The sequence below is a fragment of the Charadrius vociferus genome, unplaced genomic scaffold (assembly GCF_000708025.1).
Source record: "Charadrius vociferus isolate BGI_N301 unplaced genomic scaffold, ASM70802v2 scaffold365, whole genome shotgun sequence".
Taxonomy (NCBI): Eukaryota; Metazoa; Chordata; class Aves; order Charadriiformes; family Charadriidae; genus Charadrius; species Charadrius vociferus.
The window spans coordinates 375,154-401,725 of record NW_009648559.1 but is presented as its reverse complement, the minus strand read 5'-3'; the positions used below and the strand labels follow the sequence as shown (position 1 = coordinate 401,725).

The 26,572-nt window shown below is 42.3% G+C and overlaps 1 protein-coding gene across 1 annotated transcript; it reads left to right on the top strand.

The window, feature by feature from the left end:
- Positions 1-21,719: 21,719 nt before the first annotated feature.
- Positions 21,720-24,111, top strand: BCL2A1 (BCL2-related protein A1). Its single transcript, XM_009886097.1, has 2 exons — positions 21,720-22,220; positions 23,700-24,111. Exons 1-2 carry the CDS (start codon positions 21,801-21,803, stop codon positions 23,802-23,804), a joined length of 525 nt encoding a protein of 174 aa, XP_009884399.1. The 5' UTR covers positions 21,720-21,800; the 3' UTR covers positions 23,805-24,111.
- Positions 24,112-26,572: the final 2,461 nt, after the last annotated feature.

The following is a 26,572-nucleotide window of genomic DNA, read 5'->3' as shown; positions in this document are numbered from 1 at the left end:
GGTTTGACGCTCTTGTTTGTTCTGTTACCGTCCATCTGACCTTGCTATTTCAGATAGGCTATTTGTCAATGCCAGAGAAATCGGCTGCACCAACAGAGGGAATATCTGGTGTCAGTATTCTCCAGCTCCTTGAGGGAACTACCTCATTAGAGAAGCTAAAATGGCGCTTTGATTGCTTAGAAGTAAGCCATTTGTGTTGCAAAAATCTCCAAGCAGTTATTCACTTCTTGTAAAATTATAATGCCTGAAGTCTTTTTCTAAAGCAGTCTTGGATACTGGAATGACTTGAAATTTGCAGCCAGTAAAAAGTTTTACAGCAAAGCAGATCCAATCAGTGTGTCCTTAAGTGAGACGATTAATCTTCTCTGTCAAAATGTCATCAGATTTTGGTGGATTTAAAAACAATAAAATGTTTTACTGGAGAAAGTAATAAACCAGGACATTTCTATAGCTTCACAGATGTTCATAATGCATTTGACATTTTGTATGCTTTCTTTAGGAAATTTGGAGCTGAGACTTTTAATATACCTAGAGCACATATTTTTGTCCCATAATATCTAAGTATTTTGTCATGATCAGCTTTGAGCTCTCTCATAAACTTTGGCAGGGGACATCAAGCTGAGATGGGATGACTGCTGTCCTGGTATTCTACCTTAGGAAAAAGCCTATTGGAAGATTGATAACTGTGGCTGCTTTTGGGCAGTACCTGTCATTCAAGGATCCTAAAGCAATCACAAAAATCCTTAAGTCTTCGTAGCCAGAAATATGATGCAGCCTTACTGCTTTTCTGAAGCGTACTTTACTCTTTTGTTGTATGGCATCAGGAGGGACAGAGTCTATCCATCTCTCCCCTCCGTGCTGGCAGTTTCCCAGGAATTGCTAGTGAACACAGGTTACAGACCACGCTCCCTGCACTCTCTACATAGGAAGAAGGAAGGGACAGAGAAAAAGAGAGGTATCGTGTTCCTGTTCTCTTGTAACAGATGGAAATCCCTTGGGTACCATCACACCTGAGCAGCTCCGATGCAGCTGTAGCCTTCGTGAGGACCGCAAGGACACAAAGAATGAGGGAACAGCAGAGGCCTGTCCATCCTCATTCCCACCCTATCCCTGCTACAGTTCATAAAACCAGATCTGGTCCAGTTCACATACTGTTTAATTTAATTTAATCTGAAGAAAGCCTGGTGCCTGATTCCCTGTACTATCTTTTAACATCTCGTGCTCTGTACAGGACATATTTAAAACGCATTGCAGCAATTTACCAGAGTTACAGAGAGTAAATGGCCAATGGACTTCCTGAGCAGAAGCACATGCAGAACAAGGTTGAGGATTTGGATCATTCACAGGTCTACGCTTGAAAAGAGGTTTGTCTTAACGTCACACTCACAGCCCATTTTTGATTCTGCTGTAAATGGCTTAGCTAACGTTTCTTAATGCACACCAGTTGACTTAGAACTTCAGAGGCCTCCGATTCCTCCTTTTTTCCCCATGGGGCTTTCCCCCTTTCATCTTTCTTCCTCTCTGCTCTTCACACTCCTCTCTTCTGCTGCCCTACGATGTACTTACTACTGAGTAGTGGCATTATGACATAGTTGATAAACTAGGAGATTATGACATCAGAGCAATAAACCACACCTCCCTCCTGGCTTTCTTCTCTCTCCTTCTTTCTTCCTTTTCTACTTCTCCTCTCCTAAAAGAAAGAGGAAAACCATGACATTAGAAAGAAGTATCTTCTCCCAATCTCTCTGCTCCTAGTCACCCTTCTTGGAGGGGGTGATTTTATCCTTTTGTTTAAACATCTCTAGAATTCGTGATAATACATTTATGCTCCCTCAGTCTTCAATCTTCAAAATGAATACATGATACAGTCTTTTATTTTCACAGTAATGGCCATTTGACAATATTCTGACATCTTACAGGCTTGCAAAATTTTCCCTCCTTTGGCAAATTGCTGATTATCAGTTGTCACAATAAACAAGTTTTGCAGAAAGACAGCAACAACACCACACTACAGCGCTCCAGACTATGGTTGATTTTTTTTTTTTTCTTAGCAAAACTCTAATATTTCTGAAAGTCACACCTCCTAGAATATAGCATCCCATGTGTGAAGATATGATGGGTTCTTGTGCACCTCAGTCATGAAAAAGTTGGGGTGTTTAATTCAAGTTCTTCATAAATATTGCTTTATAAAACCTACTTTACACTGTGCCCTGCTGTCTTATGTAGCATTCTCTAGAGTCTGCTTGGAAATATTCATCTTACCTATTTTCTTGTCCTTACTGGTACAAAACAATATTTACACACACCACACCAAGCTCACTAGCTCTTGCAAAGAGTAGTGCTTAATAGACTGCTGTTAATTTGCTGGCATATATATAATTATATAGTTGAATATGTCAACATTAAGTTATGTCTACACGACAGGCGTTGATGTGGCTGTTATGTAATACAGATATACTCCAACCACCTAAAATCGAAGCTCAGGCACTGCTACCAGAGTAGCCATTGATCCACGTGGACTGCAAAACTAACCAGAATAACTCAGTAAATATTAGAGCCATTAGCTGTGCCAAATGCTGGTATTAACTGGAATACTACTGGTAATCAAGCCAGCTCAGGAAGACCTTGCCCAGTGTGTCTACCCACACAGCAGTGATCACAGCCTCCAGTCACAGCTCTGGCAGATGAGCACTGGGTGGGCTTAGCTGCAGAAGGATGAGGTTTCATCATCCCCCTCTGTCTCCGGCTTTCTCCTCCATGAGAAGATTCCACCTTCATGGAGGGGGTAAGAGAAAGGGATGGTAACCTAGCGTACAACTCAGCTGGCCCAGCTCACAGCTTAAAGCAGCGGTGGACATGTGTTGGTGCTAAGATGCTGGATTATGAACTGTGGTATAGACACACAACCTTTTGTACTAGTCTTATGCTGGTATCAATAACCTCCAGCAGAAAAGACTTGGAGAAGCACTGATTTACAACACTACTGCGAAATGCGCAGGAGCTGCTCTGCCAGAGCCCTTGCTTTTGGAAGAGAGGAATTGGGAGAAATACAAACCATAAACCAGAAGGTTATCTGCTAACAAAACATCCCGGTGTAGTTCAAAATCAATATTAAGTCTCGAGTAAATCAGAGAAAGTAAAGCTGAGAAAATCATAAACATTGAAGACCTATGTATTAGTCCATACCTAACACAAAAAACTTACTTCTTCTCCAGGACTTTTTTCTCCATTGCTACAACAGATTTTCTGTGTGATCTTGGGCAAGATGCCTACTTTCTCTCTGCCACAGTGTTAGATAATACTCGCCTATCTTCTAATAGCTTGTGTTGTGACTTGTTGAGTATCAAAGAGTACTCATTAGATAGGATTATATCAGGTCCTGAAGAAGGGAGAGGGGCTGCAAAAAGCAGATAAGAACAGGATGAGTTCAGTTGCCCTTAGAGCCAGTGGGAGGTGAGGGCATGGCGGATGCTCAGGCTCAGCCTCTTGATAAGGAAGCGTTTCCCTAACCATCATACGGGGAGCAGGTTTAGCGTAGGGGCACGTATTTACACTCTTAATTTGCTCAGTGGGCAAATCGATTAATTGCAAAAAAATGTTGCTTGATTTCTCATTGACACCACTTGTAGAAAATATTTCAGTGAAGTCAGGACTGATTCTTCTCCTGAGGAATGAGTTCCTGGTAAAGCCTTGGGAAATATTTGAGTAAAATTTCTAATGAGGCAGGTCCTGTGAATGATGGGGTGACAAAGGACAATGCTGCATAATCTTTGCTTGTTTAGCAAAGCAGAGTAGTTACGAGATGTGCAGGGGCTGCACCAGCATAGGGGTCCTTGGTGGGGAAGTGTCTAAGTACATAGTGACAAAGATGGAAGAAGCCAGGGGTGAGCATTAGCAGATGGCCTGGCACCTCAGTCCTCACAGCGCTGTGTATATTAAATTGAATAAGGCACAATGGGAAACACTGGAGAGTGCCAGCATTTGGGAAGACTGAATTTTTTTATGAGTGGGTTTTATACCCTTTAAAATGATCTCCACCCATTAGCAGTGTAATAACTATGGACAGACCAGAACAGCAACGCCGACCGTTTCTGTGCACAGACAAGAATCTTCCACCTGCAGTTGAATTCCCTTCCGTGGCTGTTACCTTTATTGCCTTATGCATACTGGAGAATCAACACTTCAGCTTCAGAGCACTCTGTCATGTCCAGGTAATTAAAAGAATGCCACTGCACCTGGTAGAACTATAAAAGTGTCCTTATAAAAGCCTCAGCAGCATTTAATATTTTATTCATTGCTATGTTGTTGTGTTTTGCCTGCAGTAAAACAGCCTGATGGAAGTGAGACGCTACCACTGAGGGCTAACAAACATCCTCCCTTCAACATGGTACTTTAGCTCAGTGGCTTTTTTGTCCTTCCAGTTTCGGATCCTTGTTTTTAACAATCTCTCTGCTCTCAAGAAAGAAAAGAAAAGAAAACAAACAAACAAACAAAAAAACCCCACCGCCTTTCTTTTGCTAGGAGCAGAGAACCAGAACAGGCAGTGTTTAAGCTTTCATCCCTTTTCCATATGGGGGAAAAGACTGTCTGAAAACTTTATTTCCCAGGGAAATATATTCCATGTTTTAATCTTGTAATGCCTGAATAATTGCCTTGTTAGTGACTCAGGAACTAGAAGGAGAAATAAAACAAAAAACTTAATATATACAAAATAACATTGATAGTTTTATTACAGGAGGTGTAGGAAGCCAAATCACACAAGCACAGACATAGCTATTAAAAGAAAATTAGAAAGTTGCTGACATAAGCTGCTCAGAAATAAATTTTCAGGTCCCCCAGACTTACAGACTTTTGGTTTTCAGAATACAGGTTCGGCTTATTCTTATCTTCACTTTTTGATATGCTGGCGAATCACAGGAAACCAGCTTTATTTTACAAGTGTGGAGGCTGAAAACTCTTTGTTTAACAGAGATTGAGTGCTAACGTGACTCCAGAACCGAGGGATTTCAGAAGGTCACCACCAAGGCCACCAGTAACATTGTAAGATTTAGCATCATTAGTCTATTGAATTCTAGCAAACTAACCAGTGTTTCCATACGTGCAGTTCCCTGTAGGCGTGCTCTGTATTTCCATCCAGCAACCTTGTCCCAGAGAAAGGACTCTGGCTAGGATTTACAGGCATCTTGTCGCACAAAGGGAAGCAAAAGCAAGTTAGGACATCATGAATTTTCCATTATGTTCTGTGTATGCTCAGATCATCTATAAGTACATATGCAGTATGTTTGACTCATCCCCAAATCCTGGATGTGAGTATAGGAGCCCCAGGTGGAGATTGTGCCAACAGTGCAATAAGCAACATGACTAACATCTATCATATGTAGTTTGTTTTCTCGTCCTTTTTTTCAAGGGAAGGACCACGTGTTTTGGCAGGTACTATTAGCGCGCTCTTTGTATCCGAGAACACAAGCTCAAGGAATTGCATCTAGCACAGGAAGCAGAAGGTGGTGATGTTTGTGACAACCATGAGCCCCGGAGGGAATTCATTACATACTCTGGGACGGGGCTTGTCCCCTGCCCAGACAACCTGCACTGTCATTTTGCAGAATCCCATTTATTTGAGGGGCACCGCTGCCAGCGAGGTGTTTAGCCTGGAGGTTTGGGTGATGGGCTACGCCAAGTTCAGCTGCTTCAGCATCTTGCTGTAAGGCTCAAAATTTACATCGAGAAAAAAAAAAAAAAAGAGAGAAGGCTGGGAAGAAGAAAATTCAGAAATATATTCAGTCTAAGTGCACCAAGCTGTGTAAAGGTGAAGAGATGAAATAAATATGCTAAGCCCTCACCAGACCAGCGACACAGTCAGCCATAGGGGACAGTCCACCCTACCGTGACTTTCATCCAACACCAACCCATTAATACAATTTTTAAAAGTCTCAGCAAAAGCAATCCATACTTTCTCAAGTAGTAGTTTTATGTATCCAAACACTAAGTGATGTGAAAAGCAAAACCCTCATTCTGGATAGAAAAGGAAAAAAAAAAATAAAAAAAAAAAATCACTCATTTAGTTGCACTGAGTACATTCAGTGACAGCACCAGTGTTGCCAATTCCAGCCATTAGGTCTTACAATATTCCCTGTTTTTCCGAAAACAAGAAATTATGTGTAACTCATGAAACATGAATTCCCTGAATTTCCAGCATTAGTGGCTGCAAAGAATAGCTTGACGACCTGAAAAGGGTGTGCCTCACAACCTTAGAAAACCCTAAGGCAAATTGAAAATATGCATTTTATTGGTTTTGATGATCCTTGTGATTTTAAGTCACGCATGACTTTTCTTGGAGGCCTGACTCACAGCTTTTAGATGCTCATGTGGGGCTGCAGCACCCCATGAAGAATGAAAAGCAACCGTAGGAGCCGTACCCAGGTGACCGGTTAGGGGCAGCCGAGCGTTTCGTACTTGCCAGCAATTGCTGTTTCATGTTTGCGCACGCGAGGAGCCTCACACCGCTGGTGTTTCACGGGAGCAGAGCAAGCTGGTGAAGAGAGAGAGGGGTGGAAGGTTTCCTGCCTAACTCGAAAATAGGTGAAAGTTGATCCTGAGGAAAAAAAAAAAAATAAACTGAATCTAACTGCTACCGCTGTGTTAATGAACGGTTGGGCAGACAGCGAGGGAAGGCATGTGTTTATATCGCAGAGCTGGTAATAAGGGATTCTCGTTCTCGTCCTGATTCTGCCACTGACTCATCCAGCAGGGTTAGGCCTACTTCGGTTCTCACTTCAGAGCAGATTAGACTTAACTATAGACCCAGCTGCTGTCACATTTACTCATGTTGAGCAACACTTTCTTCCCCAGTGGCACTATTTGTGAAGGAGGAAACTCCATAGCTCACAGACGGAGAATGTCTGAGCCCCACTGTAGAATCCACAGCACAGAGGTGCTCTAATGCTTAGCGGGTGAGGTCTATGCCCAGTGCATCTCTTAATTAGTTGTGCCACATGTAGATATCAGGATCAGTTTCTGATCTGCTTCTCTCCATTTCCTTTAGGAACAAAGGAGGAGGAACTGAGGGAGGTTTGGGAGCTGAGATTGGCTCAGTGGGCAAGCCCACCAACTCATCCCAAGTAGCTGGCAAGGTGCCTGAGGACCACGTAGCCCCTCTCCCATACTTAACTCTGAACCAGCAACACAGATGATGAACTCACTGTATCTTTATGGAAATGCTTCTTAAAATTCTTGTACTTAAGTCTAAGACGCCCTGCTCCAGAACCGAGCTGAGTTTGGAGCTCAGTACAAACCCTCTCTTTGTAGAAGTTCTGCCAGCCTTGAGTGCACACAGCGTACCAACACCCAAACTCGTTAGCAATCTCTGACAGCACGAGAGTGCTATTCAGTAAACCCTTCCAGAGAGTTTTTTCATGCTTAACCAAATGTTTGATTGAAAAATGAAGTTTAAAATTCAATCAGTTGCACAGAACCCTGGAGACCATTTGTTCAAGAAATTATTTGGTTAATACCAATGAGTATTATCATCATTAATATATATATATTATTTAGAGGTGCCAATTAATATGATGTATCTGCTTTTGTCAGTGCCTGCACTGTGCCACACCTCCCTTCCCCCTTGGAGCCCTCCTTTGTAGAATGGCTGTAGATCTGTTAATAAGCACTAGATTAGAAACTAAATCTCATAGAAACTACATAATTGTATTATTGTGGCTATGTTATTTAAATATAAGAAGTGAACTTTTTTCTTGATAACCACTCAGACTTCAAATAAACTACATGTGGAGTGAATTCAGGCCAGTGCCTCATTTGTGCCCTTACATTTTTACTTTTGATTAGAAGCATTTTGCATCGTCTTCCTTTGCTCAAGGATCTCAGAGAAAGCATTGCCTTGCTACAGTTCCCAATTCCCAAATTATCTAGTTCGCATTTATTGCCATTAGTCTGGTACACAAAAATTAAAAAAAAAAAAAAAATAAATCAGGCTGGGCAGCTAAAGATCACCCGCTTTTAAACACACACTTCAGAACTTACAGCTGCCATAAACCCCTCACCTTTATGCTTACTGGCTCAAGAACCTCATGTCCCCCTTTTATTACACATCCACAACTTACAGCCACATAAAAACACATCATTGTTTTTCCTGATAATTTTGCCATCCTGCTATTTTACGAGCCAGTCGGTTGGTCTGCAAGTACATGCACCGGGTACCGTATCCTGACCAAAGGTTTGGGTTATTGCCAAATAAAACAGTCAGACTATTATTATGGCTAATATGCTAGAAGCGTTTGCAATGGGTTTTTTAATAATCCTCTACATTTATATTGCACCATTCATCCTGAAGAGAACCAAGGTGCTGTGGAGGCTGATAATGGGTCTTCTTACTCATTGCTAAAACATAACTGCTCCTAAGCTGGAGAAACAGTGACCATCCTGCACAAACAGTGTTAGCGAGCACAGCAGGTAATGAAGCAAACAATAATATTGCCATTGGAAATGGCAAGCTAATTACTCGATTTGGAATTTGATGAGGATATAAGAGCTGATATGCTGCTGCTTGTAAAAATATGCCCCGAAGTATTTTGGGGTCGTTTCATCACTTGTGAGTGATGGCACTTCCACCAGCATTAGGTTCCCTGTCATCAAACTTGGCACGCTATTTCCAACCGAGCTCACGGACGAGACTGACTCGAGCAGCGACAACTGCATTTCTAGCAGCGTACAAGTTTCTCTAAAATATTTCCTAAGCAGCCCAGTGACTTGTGAAGCCCAGCTCCCTTTGGCTCAGGAGAACTTGAGCATACACAGCTTTACTCACTACAGCCCAAACACATGATAGGCGTGGGAAGGTGCATGACAGGCAGCCTTCAGCCAGGGATGCGTAGGCGCTTTGCTGGTGTCTGAGTTGTAATGCAGATAATACCACACTATTTAACAGACAGTGAATCTTCCCTAAATGCGGTAGGAGGATACGTAGCATTCTACTGGACTTGAGAGATGCATCATTGGTGCATTCCCACAGTCTGCTCTAACTTCTGCTTTGGGGCTGGCTCTGCCACATATACTTGAAGGGTAGGAAGATCAGAGTTGAATATGGGGAAGGTGAGAAATTCTTTTATTATGTCTTTTTATTTTATTCACTGTGTTGTTATATGTAATTATGGAAGGACTTAGTTATTATCTGAATTAGCAGATAGTTCCTGACAGACTGTCCATATCATGTTGCCGATATAAACTATCATTATATGAATGGAACTGTACCGCAAGCGAAGACAACTTTAAAAATTATTGTTAAAGGCAGATGGGAAGTACCAAACCAGCACACACCAAAGCTGAAGTCTTGCTTATAGGGAAGATGTAGGAAAAATTCACTATAGAATTAGTGCTTTGTGTCCAGATTGGACCCAATTCCAAATTCTTTGCAAATTAAAGATTACTGAAACCCTACAGTTGAGTGTCATTTTTGAAGCCAGGAGCCCAAATCAGTCAAGAACTGCTCAACTCCTGCATTCCTAGCAGCAGGATTAAAGCTGGATTCATGGTACAGGCTTTGGATCCATTACAGCAAGTACTGATGTCCCAGGACATCTTTATCTTACCTCCTCCCCTCACTTACAGGACTGGAAACAAAGGTATTCACATTGCAGCGCTGTGTTTTCTCTCTGGCTCCCATGCATCAAGCCTCGTATGTCAAATAGTTTCAGACGGTGCTTGTTCTTCTGTGCTTAACCAAAATCATTAGGCAAATTATTTAGCAGGGTGCACAGGGATTTAGCAGTAGGATTCCCGTTAATATGACCAGACATACATGGCTAAATCTCTGCAGTGACACTTCCCTGCACAGTATTGCCTTAATAATCTTTTTGACTTCAATAGTTTGTTCTGTCTATACAGAGATGCCGCAGACAAACTGAAGGTAAGGCTTCCCAGATTTTAATCACTCAAAAGTCAATATTCCCTTTTTTCAGGTTCCTCAATCCAAGAAGAAACCCTGTGATGTTGCATGACAAAAGGACAGCGTGCCAAATTAAAAGCACTGTAATAGCTGAAACCAATTGCTATCGATCAGTCCTTTGTAGGCTGATAACTCAACCGCTCCCTGGAAATAAATTTCTACAAATTCCTAAGGAGTCAACACTGACTGATGCAATCATTTACCCACGATAACAAGAGACAGCCTGTGCTGACTCAGCATTCTTCCCAATTTAAATGTGTCAGAAGGCACCAAAATCCCAAACTTTAAAAAAGGGGGGATGGGAACTAGAGACACCAGCATTAGTTTGTGTAGGGTCAGAGAGTACAGAATAGCTTGTCACTATAACCTAACTCAAGGGACATGTAGGAACACAGGCAGAAAGACCCCACCAGTGAAGGTATTTAGCTTTAATGGTGAACTGCTTACCTGTCATTTTGGGTGCTTAACCACTGAACTTGCTGCAAAACATACCAGTGGTACAGAACAAACTTTCACTGAATATCAAACAGATACCTCAGGGTGGAAAAATGGTTTACAAGCTTACTGCACCACCATTCAGACAGCTCCAGAGTCACATGCAAGAGTCACCTACTGAAAGCTCTGATGGGGATTGATTTACAGCAAGGCAGCAAAAGAGATTTGCCTATGCCATAAGAATGGCTCAGCTCTCGCATCGCAGCTACTGCACTGCTCCAAACTGAGACCCCGGGTATTAAGGGCAACTGAAATTGGTGTTTGCCCACCTTGATCCGCTGAGGTCCAGGTTGCGGCAGTTCAGATCCGCTTGATGAACAGTCCCGCTGCCTTTGTAGGTGGGGGAGAGGTGGGAGGGAATGACTTCTGGGAGGAGGAACCACAACAGTTGGTTGCAAGGCAAGTCATCAGCAAGTGTGAATCAGAGCGCCCGTTCTGGTTGTTAGATCTCTGCAAAACCATTAAAAGGAATGAAAGGATAAAGCTGTGGGGGATTTGTCTAGCTAGCACAGCCTGTCTGGCTCCGAGTTATGAGCTACACACAAGAAGGTACTAATTGAAATTCTATGGTTTGTGTTATCAAAGACAGACTAGATGATCCGATTCAAATGGCCACACATTTATCAGAGGAAGAAACCCATTTTGACCTTATTCGCATCCAGTTGCAACCTGGCTAGTGTAAATATAAAGCAGAAGTAAAACACTACCAAGCCGTGACTGCAACACCCACCTGGGGAAATGACTACACGGGCTATAGGGCAACCGACCTAGAGCATAGCCCCTTTTTATAGCTGGTGGCTAAGAAATAAATATTGTATTTTTGCTTGTAAACTGAGCACATTTGGTCTGGACTCAGTGACAGCCAATAATCCTGCAGCTTGGAAGTGACATTTTTACTGAGTCACTTTTCACAGCAGAACACCACTTTCAGTGTATTACTGGGGCTGTGTTTGTCTCAGCACTCCTATCTTGTTAGCATCACCAGGCAATATGTTTGCTGAAACTGAACCCTATTCCGGAACGTGAGCTTCTGGACCACACTTTGTTACCCAGCCCTGCTTTCTCAGAAGATGGCAGAAGTGTTGATGAGGCTTTAGAACTGAGATGGAAGCTTTACAGGTTGGATCCCGCAGCTGCACACTACCTCCCTCCACCCAGGAGGATGCGCCATCAGTAAGACTTACCCACGTGCACGTGAGGCTGCAGGACAGGGCTCTCCTTCTGCAGAAAGGAAGAAGGAGGATTGGATTGCATGGAACCGTATGTTTTAGGATGAAAACATGAACATCTCAAAGAGACACAATAGCTAGAGATCCCCACTGCATCTAAAAGGCCTCCTGATTTCACAAGAGGCCATGGTTAATGTAGAGAGCCTTGTTTGGCAAGGAATTAATACAATAAAACCCCAGTTATTTTCTTTGTTGGGTATCCAGCTGGACAGCACAAACAGAAAACCTGACTACGTTGTGCAAGTGTGTTGTGCTTTTACCTTCTATGGGAGATCAGTCTCTATTAAATTACAAGTTAATTAACTATAAGTGTAGTTTATTGCTATTACAATTATTTCCAATTTTCCATTTGCAAAACATTACATACTGACAGAAGTATTTCTTTATTTTAAACTAGGATTCTTACCCTTTTATGAACTCTATCATTTTAAGCTATTTTGGAGAGCTACACAACAATTAATTTAGTACACTAAGCACTAAAGGATCTGACCATGACTGATTAGGAACCCACTCACAAATTGACTATCCAGAAAAAGTGATTAGCAAATAACAAAGTACACACTACAAAAGCAATGTTGCTCTACACCAGTTTCCAGATTATACAAAAGCAGCTTCTATCTAAGCAGTTAAAAAGGAAAAACATTTTCAGGAGCAAGTACCTTGGATCAAAGATCAACACATAAGAAAACAAACTGCCTCAGAGTGTGGTAACACAGTTTAATAGAATAATTTTACAGCTAGCAAGCCTTACTGTGAAAGAAAAGTGATTTGAAATAATGAACTTGATAGAACTCTCCCTCAGATTGCCTCACAAGCACTCAGTCTTCAGTGACTTAACCAAAACATATGTCTAACGAATGATGAGTTCTGTATCTTTGGCACCTCTGAGACAGATCTAGCCGCTATCCACAGCGCCATGTGGGAGAAAAGTGGGATCTAAAGAGGTACACACACACATATAAATGCCAAAACCAGCATCCCACTCTATAAGATGCTACATTAGAGTATATATTAAAACTAGCACCTAGGCCTGGCTGAGATCAAGGTCCCAGCTGCTGCACAAAGAAACAGCTCCACTGGCTTCCAAGAAAGGATGGAAGAAAACAAATATTAGGGCTCTGACTCACACACAGATGGCAAATGACTGGAGTGATGCACCATTGAGTCAGCTCTTACCTGGCTCAGCTCAGCTTGTGGCCACAGACTTGTTGTCATCAATAACCAGGGCTAAGCCATCCCACCATAGCCCAGACCACCTGAGAGCCAACCAACCCACCCACCCACCTTCTTGCAAAGGCTGCTAAATATAGGGCAAAAGACACACACCTGAATGTAATTCTCCAATTTCCTCTGTTTTAGAAGCAGAGAACTGAGTCACAGAGTTTTCTCAAGGTTGTGTAGGAAAGCTGTGGTGTAAGTAAAAAAAAAAAAAAAGTTGTATTTGCCAAATCAGCAAATCTTTTGGAGAAGCTCATCCCACAGATGGGGAAATCAAAACTCAGAGAGTTGGAGGGGTCTGCCAGGCCACAGGAACACCAACTTTTATACCGAATATGACGACTCTAGGTTTTGCAGCTTGCCACCTTTTGTAGAGCATGCTGGTCCCCGCCAATATGCACAGCCAACAACGGAGTTGAGCTCAAGTGAGACAATGACTCTCAGTCCCCTGTAGGCAGCCAGGAAAAAATGAACTCCCTCTGGAACTGCAGCGGTCATTTATTAGCTCAGGAATATAAAGGAGGGATGTAAAGCAAACTAATTACATTTGATGGGGGCTTTTTGGATCTGGGTTCTGAGTTGCAAAATAGATTGGGAATGGCTGCTTATTGTCAAGCCTCCAACAGGCGATTAAGGGCAAAGGAGAAACAAGGATGTTGCTGTTATTTACGTTGCTTGAGCACTGGACATTGGAAACGCGTTTCTCATTGAGTGATTAACAGTTATCCAGCACAAAGAGCAAATAAAAACCTTGTCAAACTCAGTCAATCCCATTCTCTTTGGTCTTGCTGCATTAAATCATGTGAAAGTGGCTGTCTTATTTACTGCCGCTCCTTAATATCATTAGTCTGCTGTGATGTCGTGTTTCAAAATCAGGAATAATTACGAAAACATAAGAGATCTTTAACTAAAGTTCTTTTCTCTTGAAAATCGATAATTTTAGGCTTCATTTAGCTCCCTGTAGATAGATTCACATCCCTGAACAGATGAAGTTACCAAAATCAATAGAGCTTTGCTGAGGCACCGGGGCTCGGTCTGTGCTGAGCTTCTCTGACTTCATGAGCAAAGCACTCGCTGCTGTGTCCGAGCTTCCATCTGCATTTGGGTTTAAAAAGGTTTCTCGGCTCTAGAATACACTATGAAAGCCCTTGATTAAGTCATTATGATGCATAATTCCCTGGCATGCCAAGAATCTAGTCCCAAACTGATACAAAGGCAAGTCTGCTAAGGACGAATGGGTATTCTGGTGTTTTATTGTGAAAACTCGAAATGACATACACCCAGCTGCTGGTACGGGGTTTGCTTGCTGTTGCTACCGATAGCCATTAAAATGCCTCACACATTAAACGCAATCATCCTCGCTGTCGCCTAATGAAAGACAATCACGGTCCCGCTCCTGCTGTTTCGTGAAGGCAGTGGGCTTTGTGTGGGCTCAGCGCTTCTCCCCACGCTCAGGGAGCTGCGGTGGGAAACTCCTCCGGCTTCCGTGGGGGAAACACCGAGCACGAGGCAGTCCCTCCTCCCGACGGGGGCATTTAGGTGTTGCTTTATTGCCTATAACCATCCGCACAAACAAGTAAGCTTTGTATTGAGGTCCCTTCCAACCCAAACTATTCTACAGTTATTTGAAAGGGTCTAAACGAACTCTGCTTTCTGAAAGACAGCGCGTTTTAGGGCCGGAGCAGGCACCGGTATTAGCATCGTTGCTAACACGCTTACAGCGTCCGTGCAGGCTTAATTCCCTGGATGAACCGGGGGCCCTACACACAGCCCTGGCAAATGAAGTGACGGGCAAATGTAATCCAAAGCACAGAGCACTGTAAAGTTGTATGATTTAAAAAATGAGCTCAAAAGCAAGTTTCTTTCTGCTGCAGTTAAAGAATGGCAGCAGGTTTGGATAACTAGTCATGGTAGCATCAGCTTCCTCCACACTTATTTAATGGGACGTCATTTCACTTAAAAAGATTGAGGGGATAGTATTACACGCTCAGACAGCACAGCGATGAATGTGGTATAAATACCTGGGGAGACAGATTAGTTAGCTATTTCTGCTCACAGCCTTCTCCTAGGAGCACAGAAATGCCATCTCAGCATGGTTTTTTGGAGGATCAGAAAACCATAATAAACATAGGGATAAAAATATACCATGGGAGTTACAGCTAATTTCTTGCTATAATTTGCAGCAATTTACACATAATCATTGTGGGTTTGAAAATACTGCACAGTGCCAACAGCAGAGTGTCTGCCGGAATGGTGCAAATCAGAAGAATGAGAAATGCATTTTGGATTAAAAAACCCTCCAGAAGGGTTGTTTGGGATATTAAGTTCTCAGGTTCTTCTTTGCGGTTGGCTTATGCAGGAAATTTTACTCTACCATATGTAGTCCAGTTTCTTAGGCCATAGGTGGATGGAATGAGTTTCATACCAACAGCTTTTAGACTTCAGAAAAGTCCTACCAAACTGCAATGTAGTCTGTGTCCTCCTTGTCTGTTAGATGAGGGGCTTTTGGGGTTTTTTGGGTTTTTTTTGTTTTTTTTAAGGCAGTAAACAGTAGGCAGTGGCACCACAACATTTTCATCCGAATGCACATTTGAAGAGGTAATAAAATTGTAGCAAAATTACTGAATTAGGGTTCAGAAATGTGTTTTAATATCTATTTCCAACATATGAAAATTACTGAAATCACATTACACGTTAATTTCCGTAAACATAATTTCTAGTCAAAGATCTGGATTGATTATAAAAGAGGAAAATCTCTGTACGCTGTAAATTTTTATTTTTGTCCATTTTTATGACTTAAAATAATTCAAAACATTTGAAAGAGGAATAAAAACAAATGTGCCCCCGGATGGGAACCCTGCATATAAAACTGCAGATAAAACAAATGTGCCCCCGGATGAGAGCACATATAAAACAAACTAAAGATAAGTTATGAACCTTCATGAAGAGTGATTATAGTAGAAATACTAGTGTTGCTACAACCTTCTTTTATAGGGTCATCAACAGAGGGGACATCATAAACGGGGTGTAAAATGATTTATTAAAAGAATACATTCTCTTCTAAAGGTAAGATATTTAATCTATGAATCACTAACACTTGACCCAGTGCAAAGGTTTCTAGTAGTAACAGGAGCAGATGCAGGCTTGATTTAAAGGAGGGAGAAGTGAGAAGCAAGCGCGCTCCTGGGAGGGCTGATGTAGAGGACTGCAGATCTCCAAGGCATCCAGGTAAATTCTACTTGGTGAAGGGAGCTTGAATTTTAAAGCAATTTATTTTAAAAACACGAGACGCATAAGCTTCCCTTGGAAAATCAAATAGCAAAGAATTTAAAAGCTTGCCTAACTTCAAACTGGTAGTAGCCTTATTGACAGCTGCAATTTTTTTCAAGGGCACCTAAAGGAACTGGGAACCTATATCCTATTCACGCTCAGTGGAAACTCTGGATCTAAATCTTGTTTGTATTTTGAAAATCTCATCCAGTGGGACTATGTATGCTAAGTGAGGCTCAGATATGTTAGTGAAACACTGTCTCACAGCATTTCGAATGTCACCACCATTTAAAGTAGCTTTAAAGCATTGGTGCAGCTGATGTTGAACGCCTGTCTGTCCTGATGGTGTTATGTCTTTGGAAGACACCATTCGGAACCAAAGCTGCAGATCAACATACACACGGACTCTGCACATGTTCATGCTGCACCTGCCACGGCAGAATCAACCAGAAGTCAAGATCACCCTTGACTGGTGGGTTTACTGCATTGAGGCACGAGCTCTTGTCTTCTTATTTCATGAATACTCACAAGCAGACCTTTTTTTATTTTCCTTCTGGGAGCAACTATTTAGAGCAATGACGCTGGCTCCGGCAGACAGTGTTTCTGCTGGCATCTGCAAGATCTCACTAAGCTTCTACCAAGACTTTACTCGTTCATGCTCCCTTCTCTGGGAGGCTTAGGGAGCCTGACATTTCAGTGGCTCGCTGCTGACAACTATGACTATTTGTTCAAATTCTCCTAATCCTAGATAAACATTTGGAAAGGCTTACGAGAATGTAGAACATGTGTCTACACACATGCATATGATGACACATGGCACATGCATAGTGGAGCAGCGTGTTTGGCTGCCTCCCTGACTCACGATGATGACAGAAGCTGGGATCCAGAAGAAGCCAAGTTCTGAGCTGAGCTGAGTTACCAGAGGAAGTGACGAGGCAGCAGCTGAACCCTGAGTAACACGGCCAAACCGAGCCCTTCCTACAGCTCCCTTGTGTCTCTGGAGTGCTATGGAGGAGTCATAAGCGGAGTGAAATGGCCTCTCAGAGAATTCTTCTCATGCCTGAGCAATGGAGAGCCACAATGTGCATCTTCATATGATCCATCCTCCCAGCCTTTGCTGCGTGCTATTTTGGGGGCAGGAGAGACCTTATGCCATAATTGGTCCGCCCTCAGTCATTCTGGACTGCACCACAGCTCAGCAGAAAGCTGGAGTAGCTACCTGCTTTAGTTTATGTTGGGGAACACTTTAGCTTTCCAATTGGCCCAGAATCTCCCAGTTGGCCCAGAAGATGAAAAAAACAGCGGCATCCTCCTACCCTTCCTAGAGTTCATCTTTTGTGCTACATCTGCATCTCCTGAGACACAGAGAATGTAAGCTGGCTATAAGTCTCTCCTTCAATTGCCACAGAATTTGAGATCCAGGATCTTGCTACAGATATTTCCTATTTTGTCTCCATCCTAGAAACATTAGGAGACGAGCTGAAGTGTTTTAGAATGAACTGCTCCCAAAACTTTTTATGGAGATGACCTTTCCAAGCTTTGGACTGGAGACTTCGGTGCTTCCCAGCTGACAGAAATCTTCAGAAAACACAATATCATTTATTAATTTAGATCATTACTGTGGACAAGCCCCAGTGCTATTCTATTTGAGGTTTTGGGGTGGTTTTTTTTTGGGGGGTGGTGGTGGTGTTTTTTTTCCGCACCCCGCATCTAGAATCTCAAAGCACAGAAGATGTGAAGGTGTATTCGAGATGCAGGGAGGTGGGAGGGGGGCTTTCTCCTGGCCGGGCTCCCCCTCTGCCTGCAGCCAGGACGGCTGCGACTAGGTGGCAGCACTCCACTGGGCTAACCCGCCTCTGCCTGCAAAACCAACCCTCCGTTTCAGCTCACAGAAAAGCCAGCTTGCATATTCCAATTTATAGGAAAATAGAGGGTAAATAAAAGTCACCAAAGCCTCCTGAAGTCTTATATCAGGGCTGTGCAGGACAGCTGGAAAGCTGCAAGGGAACTGAGCCGTTCTTCTGCAATGAAATCCAATACCACACAAAAATCATCCTGGTTTGGACATCAGAAAGGGAAGAAAACTAGAAAAAAAAAAATCTGTAGGAATTTTCTCAAGGCCTCAGACTGTTCCTCCAGACAAAGCTCAGCTGCCTTAGAAGAGCTCATGGTTCCCACATTCACCTGGAACTGGAACAACTCTGGCAAGGCAGATGCAGCACAAATAGCTCAACAAAGCTTTTGTCATTTTGGCTTAGTTTTGTCTCGAACACAATGAGATAACATCGTCTCTCACAAGTCAATTTTATGAGGATCTGTCAACTCAGTTCCCATCTGTTCTGGAAAATAAGCCTTTCTGAGGTTAGGGTAGGATGTGGAGTCAAATCCACAGAGCACAGATTTAAATTAAAGTATTTGAAGCCCATTGCTATGCCAGGTAGTGAGGGGAGGGTTTGCATTTGAGCTTCCATGTCAAGCTGGTTTCTGTTTCAAACTTTTTGTTTATTAACACTAATCATTTATAAAAGCCAAAGTATATACAGCAAAGAGGAACAGAAGAAAGAAGCGATACACTCTGAGAATGCACTCTATGCAGCACTGAGGACACAGAAAAGGTAGGAAGAAAAGTAGACATTCATTAAGTTAAAGCTATTCACTGACAACTACAAAATGTGAATAAAGTCTGGTAGGAGAAAAGGAGGCTGTGCCTAATGTAGAAAGTGAGAATCAGAGTGTCAGAGTGGCATGATACAGGCAAGAGATCCCAAAGCTGATTTCTTCCAGTGCTCAGAGTTGACCATTAGAGCTTGGGAAGACCGGGCTACGCACTCTGGTCTGACTTTTCATGTATACAGATACATAACTTGTCATTGCCACTAAACATCCAACACTTAGCACTGCACCCTCCGCTGCATGGTATTGCAAAGCAAATGTGTCTAACATTGAAGTCGATAGACCTGGGGCAGCTTCAACAGCCGCATCCCGGGCTGCGGTCACCAGTGTCACAGCTTGCTGCTGGAGATGTCTGCTGAGAGCTGCCACCCCCTCCTGGGAGCCCAGCGCCCCGCTTCGCCTTGCAGCCCTTTAACAGATCGAGAGACTGTAAGTGGCAGCATTTGCACCAAAATTGCCAAGGTATTAACATTGATTTTCTTTCAATAATGGTGGCATATTCATAGCCTTATTTCATCACCCTCCTCAGATTCCTACACGCTCCACTAATGAAGAAGTATCTGCTTCTGCTCCTGCGCTGCCGCTGTTGATGGTGAAGAAAACAAAACTTGTCTCCTTACGTCTTGCTCACTGTTCTCATATACAACTATCGCTTATATTCACAAAGAATACAAAAAGCTTTCCATTAATCAATTATTAAGAGAGTCAGGAGTGATCTATAACTTCAGACTGTGCTATATAGAAAAAGGATTCTTGTGATTTTTCCTCGAGTCCCTCTCTCAGCCTTGTTGGCAGCAAGCATCTGAGGGAGGGAAGCTGTCTGGGTAGGGCAATGCCTTCCCTCTGCCCCAGAAATTTCTGCCCAGATTTAGCTGAGTTGGGAAGAGTTAAGGACTGTCGCATCCTTCTTTTTTTTTTTTTTTTTTCATTTGCATTCCTCATAAAATGTTGGCAGTTTGCTGAAGTCACTGAACATAACAAAGGCAAAGCCAACATAACGGCTTTCTCTGCCAAAGCAGCAGCTGCAGGTATTGGATAGAGGACACCTCTGAACTTTCAAAATGAGATTTGGTAAGAACGTGCGTGTGTATGGAGGAGGGGAGAGCTCGCTTCCCACCCCCAGCCCATTCCCAGTCACTCCCAGCCCATTCCGAGTCCTACCATCGCATCCTTCCCCAGGGGTAACATCTAACATGAGAGTTTTTCCAGCTCACACTGCCCTCCTAAACCCATCCTCTCCCAAAGGGCAACGCAGCACCAAGCCACCTCCTTCTTTGCTTCCAAGAGAAATCGAGGGAAATATTTTCCTGAATCAGCGAAGTGATTGATGTCTGTGCTATGCTGGTGATAGCTTGAGGTTTCAAACCCCACCGTGCATGGAAGACTACTGTGTCATTCTCAGCCAGAGTCACCACATACTGATGAAAAAAACTGAGACGGTACTACAAACTACCCTGGTCTACTCAATGGGTTGCTGTAAAACTGTGATGTCAGAGCAGCAGCATACACATTTTGGGGAAGCTAGCTAGGGTTAGCAACATACTGACACCAGAGCTGTGTCACAGTCCAGATATGCTTTGCTCCAGTATGATTAGGTGCCAGCGCTATCCTGGCGTCTGAGACTCAAGCCCTGTGCTGGCCACCAGGCATGCAGCCTCACTCATCTTCCGTAAATCTGAGCTTCAGGGAATGCCCGGGACTAGGGGCTGGGAATGCCTTTTGCTTTCAGAGAAGGAAGAGGCGTGAATGAGAGGTGGGTCAGAAGCAGAGGGATGAAGAAAGGGGGATGGAGAATGAGAGAGGTCTCCAAACATCAGATTGCTTGCTGCTCTGAAGCCTTTGCAATGGGGTGAGGTTCTCTACAGACACATCCCAACCCCTTAGCAAGATCAGGTTGTGTCAGAAGAAGAGGTTTGCAAGGAATGAGTGGGCAAGACTCTCCTGCCCCTTCTCCCAAAAAATAACTCCTTGACCAAAAATCTGAGCCTAAGAGCAGTTGTGGTAGGTACCATACTTCTTTGTTACCTGTCACGAAAGATTCAGATGGTATCACACATCACTAGCTTGGCCCCATAGTTTCCATCCTGTGTTCTGACATGCTGACTGCATTAGCATTGTCTTTTATACTAATAATGTCTTTTACGGCAGAACTCCCCGTGGGGGAAAGAAATCTTTGAAGCTACCCATCCAAATCTTCAAAGAAGGACCTTGAAGAGCAGTCACAGAGAGAGTGTGGGAAAGTTTGTAACAGGGGATAATGCTATAAAGCTGGCTTTCCCCTTTTTCCATCTGTACTTTTACCACTGTTATGTTCCCACTTTTTGCAGATATGTAAAGCTCCCTGAGCGTTGAAGAAAGTTTATCCATTCTTCCATCCTGTTGGAAATGTCTACCACTTCCTTCAAAAAGTTGTGAACCAGAAATAACCCATAAACCTGCAATACGGATTGCAGCCTTAACCCCGGCAATGAAGAGATTGGGGTGGGGGAAGATGGGGGTGGCTGCACGCTCCTCTAGCATACACATTTTAGGCACGTTTTTTCAAGCCGAATGCTTAATCTTTGCTAGCATGCACCACTCTCAGCAGTTGGTAAGACAAATGCCAAACTTTTGCTAGCGTTACAGAGAAAAAGTCCCTAGGAAATGCCAATTGATACTGCTGAAGAATGTGGTAAAAGCTGGTAGATTTTAGTTGTGGAATCATACTATTCAGAGAAATAATAAATCACTCAAGACGACATGTTTCTCCCCTTGAGCAGACACTTTTTCTTTCATTTCCGCTGTGACATATTCCACAACCCACACAATCATTAAGTCACTAGGTTTTTACAGGAACTTCTGTGGTAAAAGCAAAAAAATTCCATCAAAACCAGACGATACAAAGCTGTGTGCACGTCCTGTGGCTGCTCATTGCTGACCCTGATTAAGAGAGGTGCACTGCTCTCCGAGTTACGTTCTAAATGGAAACTGCTGAGTTTTATTACGTTTATTACTTAGCTCAAGATTATCTGCAATATGTGCTTCAGGAATCACATCTCGGACCAGCCCAAACCAGGGTTGCTCACGTCTTGCGAAACACTGCATCTTCGCTGCAAGATCAAACCGAGGAGGCTCTCAGACCATTCCTGGACAAGATTGATATTACCTCTGTCGCTGTTGCCAAGAGAATTTTCAATGGTGTCATGGAAGAAAAATTTGCTGATGGAAATACTAACTGGGGACGAATTATGACCATCTTTACTTTTGGAGGTCTTCTCACTAAGAAGCTTCAAGAGCACGGAGTTCAGCTGACTGGAGAGGAGAAGGAACAGATTTCTTATTTCATCACAGAGTACATAATAAACAACAAAGCTGAATGGATAGATGCGAACGGTGGCTGGGTAAGTTTCTCATTTTCCACCAAAGTCTAGATTAGGAGATTTTGTTTAATTAAGGGAAACTATTGTTACAGACACTGTCAAAAACATTTTATTCGGGGTTTTATTTGGTGGTTTAATATTTGATGTCTGGAATGTCTCCTTGAGACTTACAGTGAAAGCTTTGCTTCTGCTTTAAATAGAACAATGCTAAAAGATAACTTTCTTTTTAAAAAGGGACTTGCTGTACCTGTAACAGTCGAAACTCTAGAGTTAGTTGTGAATCATTGGATCATACAATAACTGAAGTTGAGAGGGACCTTAGGAAACCATTTGGCTCAGCCTCCTGCTCAAAGCAGGTTAAACTGTGCATGCCATCAACTTTCCTATTATTAAATCTAAAAATAAGTGACATCCTAACGTTAGTGTATAGAGGAGTTGGTCCAAACATACTGAAGTCCAAGGTAAGAGAAGAATACACAGGTGCGATCCTCACAGCTGAAGTCAGTACTTTTGCTGTGGATTTCAACAAAGTCATTATTTAATCCCCCAAATCAGTTTTACTTAAACAAATTTACAGGTAAGTGCAATTGGGGTTAAATCTTTTTTGTTCATCTGGACTGAGATAATCCTACAACTTCCATATATCAATGGTCAATGCTGAGAAAAGCATTTGTCAATATGTGGATTATTTTGCCAACCTGCTGAAATACCCTTCTGCCAGTGGAGGGGAAGTCCCTTTTGCTTTGCAGAGTTTCATCCTGCCAATACTTTTTTCTTTTGCCATTAGGGGAAGCTGAGAATCAATGACATCAGAGCCAGTTATTTCCTTGGTACTTTTTTCCTTTACCTATATGTAAATGTTACTCTTTCCACCTCTCTCGTCCCAATTCTTTTACATTCCCTATTTGCTATTCTTTTTTTTCCCCTCACTTGTTTTCTAGTGTCTTGCTTTTCCCTTTTTCTCTTTTGCTTGTTTTTCTCCTTCTCCTTCTGGTAGCAGTAAAAAAAGGTGACAGTGAGTCATGGACCCTTGATGCATCAGATTTATTGCAAAGGTTTCTCTCTCCATCTCTTTCAAATATAGCAAATTTTATTTAAGAGAAGTATCAACTCCTGGAAACATTCTGTCATAATATGTGGCTCATCATAGTAGAATAAGGAGGCTTAAAGGAAGATATTTATATTACTACATCAGAAACATAGTACTTGTTATCTTCCTTGAAGATGTGGGCTCAGATGATACAGTTCACATTCATTTTCTATTTACACAAGGAGGGCAGAGGCTTGACTTGGAGATAAAACAAACATTCAGCAAGGGGCAGCTATTTTCAGCTAGTTTTTAAAGGCCTATTCATCTTTTGGAGGTAGAGCTGTGAAAACCTGCGCCTCTATGCACAATGCTGTAGCACCCTGTTAATCTGATACTACCAGAGTGTGGCATGTTTTTCCTACACACTTTATTTTTAAGCTCTCCCTAATTGTGCATGTTCTTTTCCACAGGAAAATGGTTTCCTAACAAAGTTTGAAAGAAGATCACTACTATCTTTCTCCAAAATTACATCCATGTTCATGGCTGTTTTTACCTTGTTCAGAGAGTACTACTGAAATAAATGGACCTGCCATTCATGTATAATCTAGATATTGCCACAAGCTTCATTGCTAAGCTTTCCTCCAAGCAATATCAACGAGAAAATAATTTTCATCCATAATTTGTTTTTAATTTATTTGTATTTATTTTGACTAAATACAATGTTTAACACGCTATCCTAATTGCCAAACCTGAAGATGAGATCCCTCCAAAGAGGAATCGACACAGCATCATGCAGCAATTCAAGTCACCCTTTCCAGGCAGGACTGCTTCGAGAGAGAGATCATTCTCCACATCCTGACAGCCTTGGAATCTCTGTTGCACCTCCATGAAAGGACATTGTTTTACTGAAATACAATCCAATGGGTTAAGAAACAAGTTTTAATGTCATTTGTTTTGTAAATGAAATACTACTGTAATGCATTTTATTGCAACCTTTGTATAAGCAAAAGGGGAGGGGGATTCTGTGAAGAAAAAGGAAATGCAAATTCCAGGGTAAAAGTTACTGACACAGACAAAGCAATTTTTATGGGAAGAACAATTTGTGGAAGCTAGCAATTTAAAAATGTGCACTCACTTACTGTTAATGCAATGGTATGTGTTTCTTTGTTGTATTTTTTTAATTGCTCATATCTACACTGAATGTTCTTTCAAGTTTGTGTAATGTAGTCATCTGGCTGAACTTTTTTTGAACTCGATGTTTTAAAATAGGCAAGTACAAAATATTTTTGAGAAATTTGTGTAAATACACTAATATTTTTGTAGAATACATTAAAATATGTATTTTAAAGTATTATGATTGATCTCATTTCTTTGAAAAGAATTGCAGGATGGGAAAAGGTCTACCTGAGTAAGATCACTCCTAGAAAAGGTATCACAGCGCTACTGGAGAATCCAAGTAGTACATGGGTTTGACCTGAAGTCCATGGATGTCAAGACTTTCATTTTCTGTAGTACTTCTTAAGTATTATATAGTAGCTTGTATAAGAAAGAGACAGCTTGTGGCAAAATAAATTAACTGGATCAGCTCTGATGACAGTAATTAGTGTTTTGGGATGCACCACAAAACTCAGCAAATTCACAAGTAGGACCTAACAGACTTCCAGGCTTTTATAGTCTGGGGCAACTGTTGTTTTAACTCAAATTCCTTTAGCTTTCAAAGGTTACACAGTAGTTCTCCAAGAATTCATTGTAGAAGGGTTTTCTTTAGCTTTTTCTCCTACATTAGGGAACTAAGGCTGGGTCTAAACACTGTTCTTCTTTTGTAGACGTGTTGGGAGGTGAACCAAACTGAGGCAGCAGTTGCCTGTGGCTCACAACAGCATTATTCTCTGAGACAAATCCTCTAGACAATCAAGACTTTATGATACCAGGAGAAGGAAGCAGCCTCCTTCTGGTAATGGGTTTTCCATCTTTCGTCCTTCTGGTAATGGGTTGCCCATCTTTCATCTCAATGTAAGAATTTTTTTAAGGTAAGAAGAATCATCTACTGGAACAACCTCCCCATCACTGAAGGTTTTCGAGATGCCATTGGGCAGGGTGCTAGATAGTTTTTTCTATGCTCCCTTTCCCATGAAATGTTGGACCAGAAGGTCTTTCAAGGTCCCTTCCAACCTGGGCTGTTCTGTCATTCTGTGGTCTAATTTAGTGGCTTAAACTACAGAACACGAACAGATGTCAGCATTTGCTAGAACTTGTATTGCTCCCTCTCTCTCTCCTCCTCCCCAATGAAAAAAAAGAAAGATTATTTAGCATGTATAGCAGGACTTTTGACATAAACTTTGTTGCTATGGAAGAAAAGATGGCAGCATCCTGAGGGCAAGGGGCTGCTAAAGGAAAATGCCCACCTCCAGAACACTTATGGAAGTTCCTGTCAGAAATGACATTTTAAAACACATTTTGACATATATTTATTTGCAGTCTAAGTCTTCATGATAAGAACAGCAACTCTTACTCAGTTCCTTTTTGTGCACTATCGCAAGCGCATACTGTAGTGGCTAACACCAGTCTATTAATACCACATTCACTTCCTTTTACACTCATCTAGTAACCTGTGTTATACTGGGGAGTGCAAATTTTTAATTAACTACAAAAGGTTAACCTAGCCTTTTCAAAATCTAGGTGATGCAATCATTTTAGCACTTGCCTTCACGGTAAGGCCTGGGTTTAAACAAAAGAAGGCTGGACCACTAATGGTCCAGGGGGCTCCAGATTACCTTCACCAGGACAAAACCTCCATTTGCTCTGCATTTCAGACCAAGAAAAGCAGTGATTACATCTAGACCCCGGATTTTAAACATAATAAAATGTCAGAAAACAACAGGGTTATTAGCTAAGTCTTATAAAATAGTGTAGATATGCTTTGTTAGCTGTCATGAAGTTATCTATACATGACACTGAGTAGTGTCCCAGGCCCTGGGGCACTGCTGTTCAATGGATCCTTACAGCTGACAGGGGATACACAGGAGAACTCAGCGCTGTTTCTAGAGCAAAATATGAGGTTAAAGAGCTGCAGAGTGGGACAGCTGATGACTTCATCCATGCGCACAGCAGCTAAACTGAGATGTCACCAAGTGCCACGTAGAGCAGATTTATGAAAACAACCGTTCTCCTATAGAAATGTCCCTCTCTGCACTTAAAAGGTGGGTTGGATCATTTAAATGTGTCGAAAAAAGAAGCCTCCAGAGTCTCCCTTCGGACATGGCTCGGCGGGCAAGCACACCTTCCCCGCAGGCTGCCAGGCCGACACGCCACAGCCCCTCGCCGCCCGGGCCCACCGGCGGAT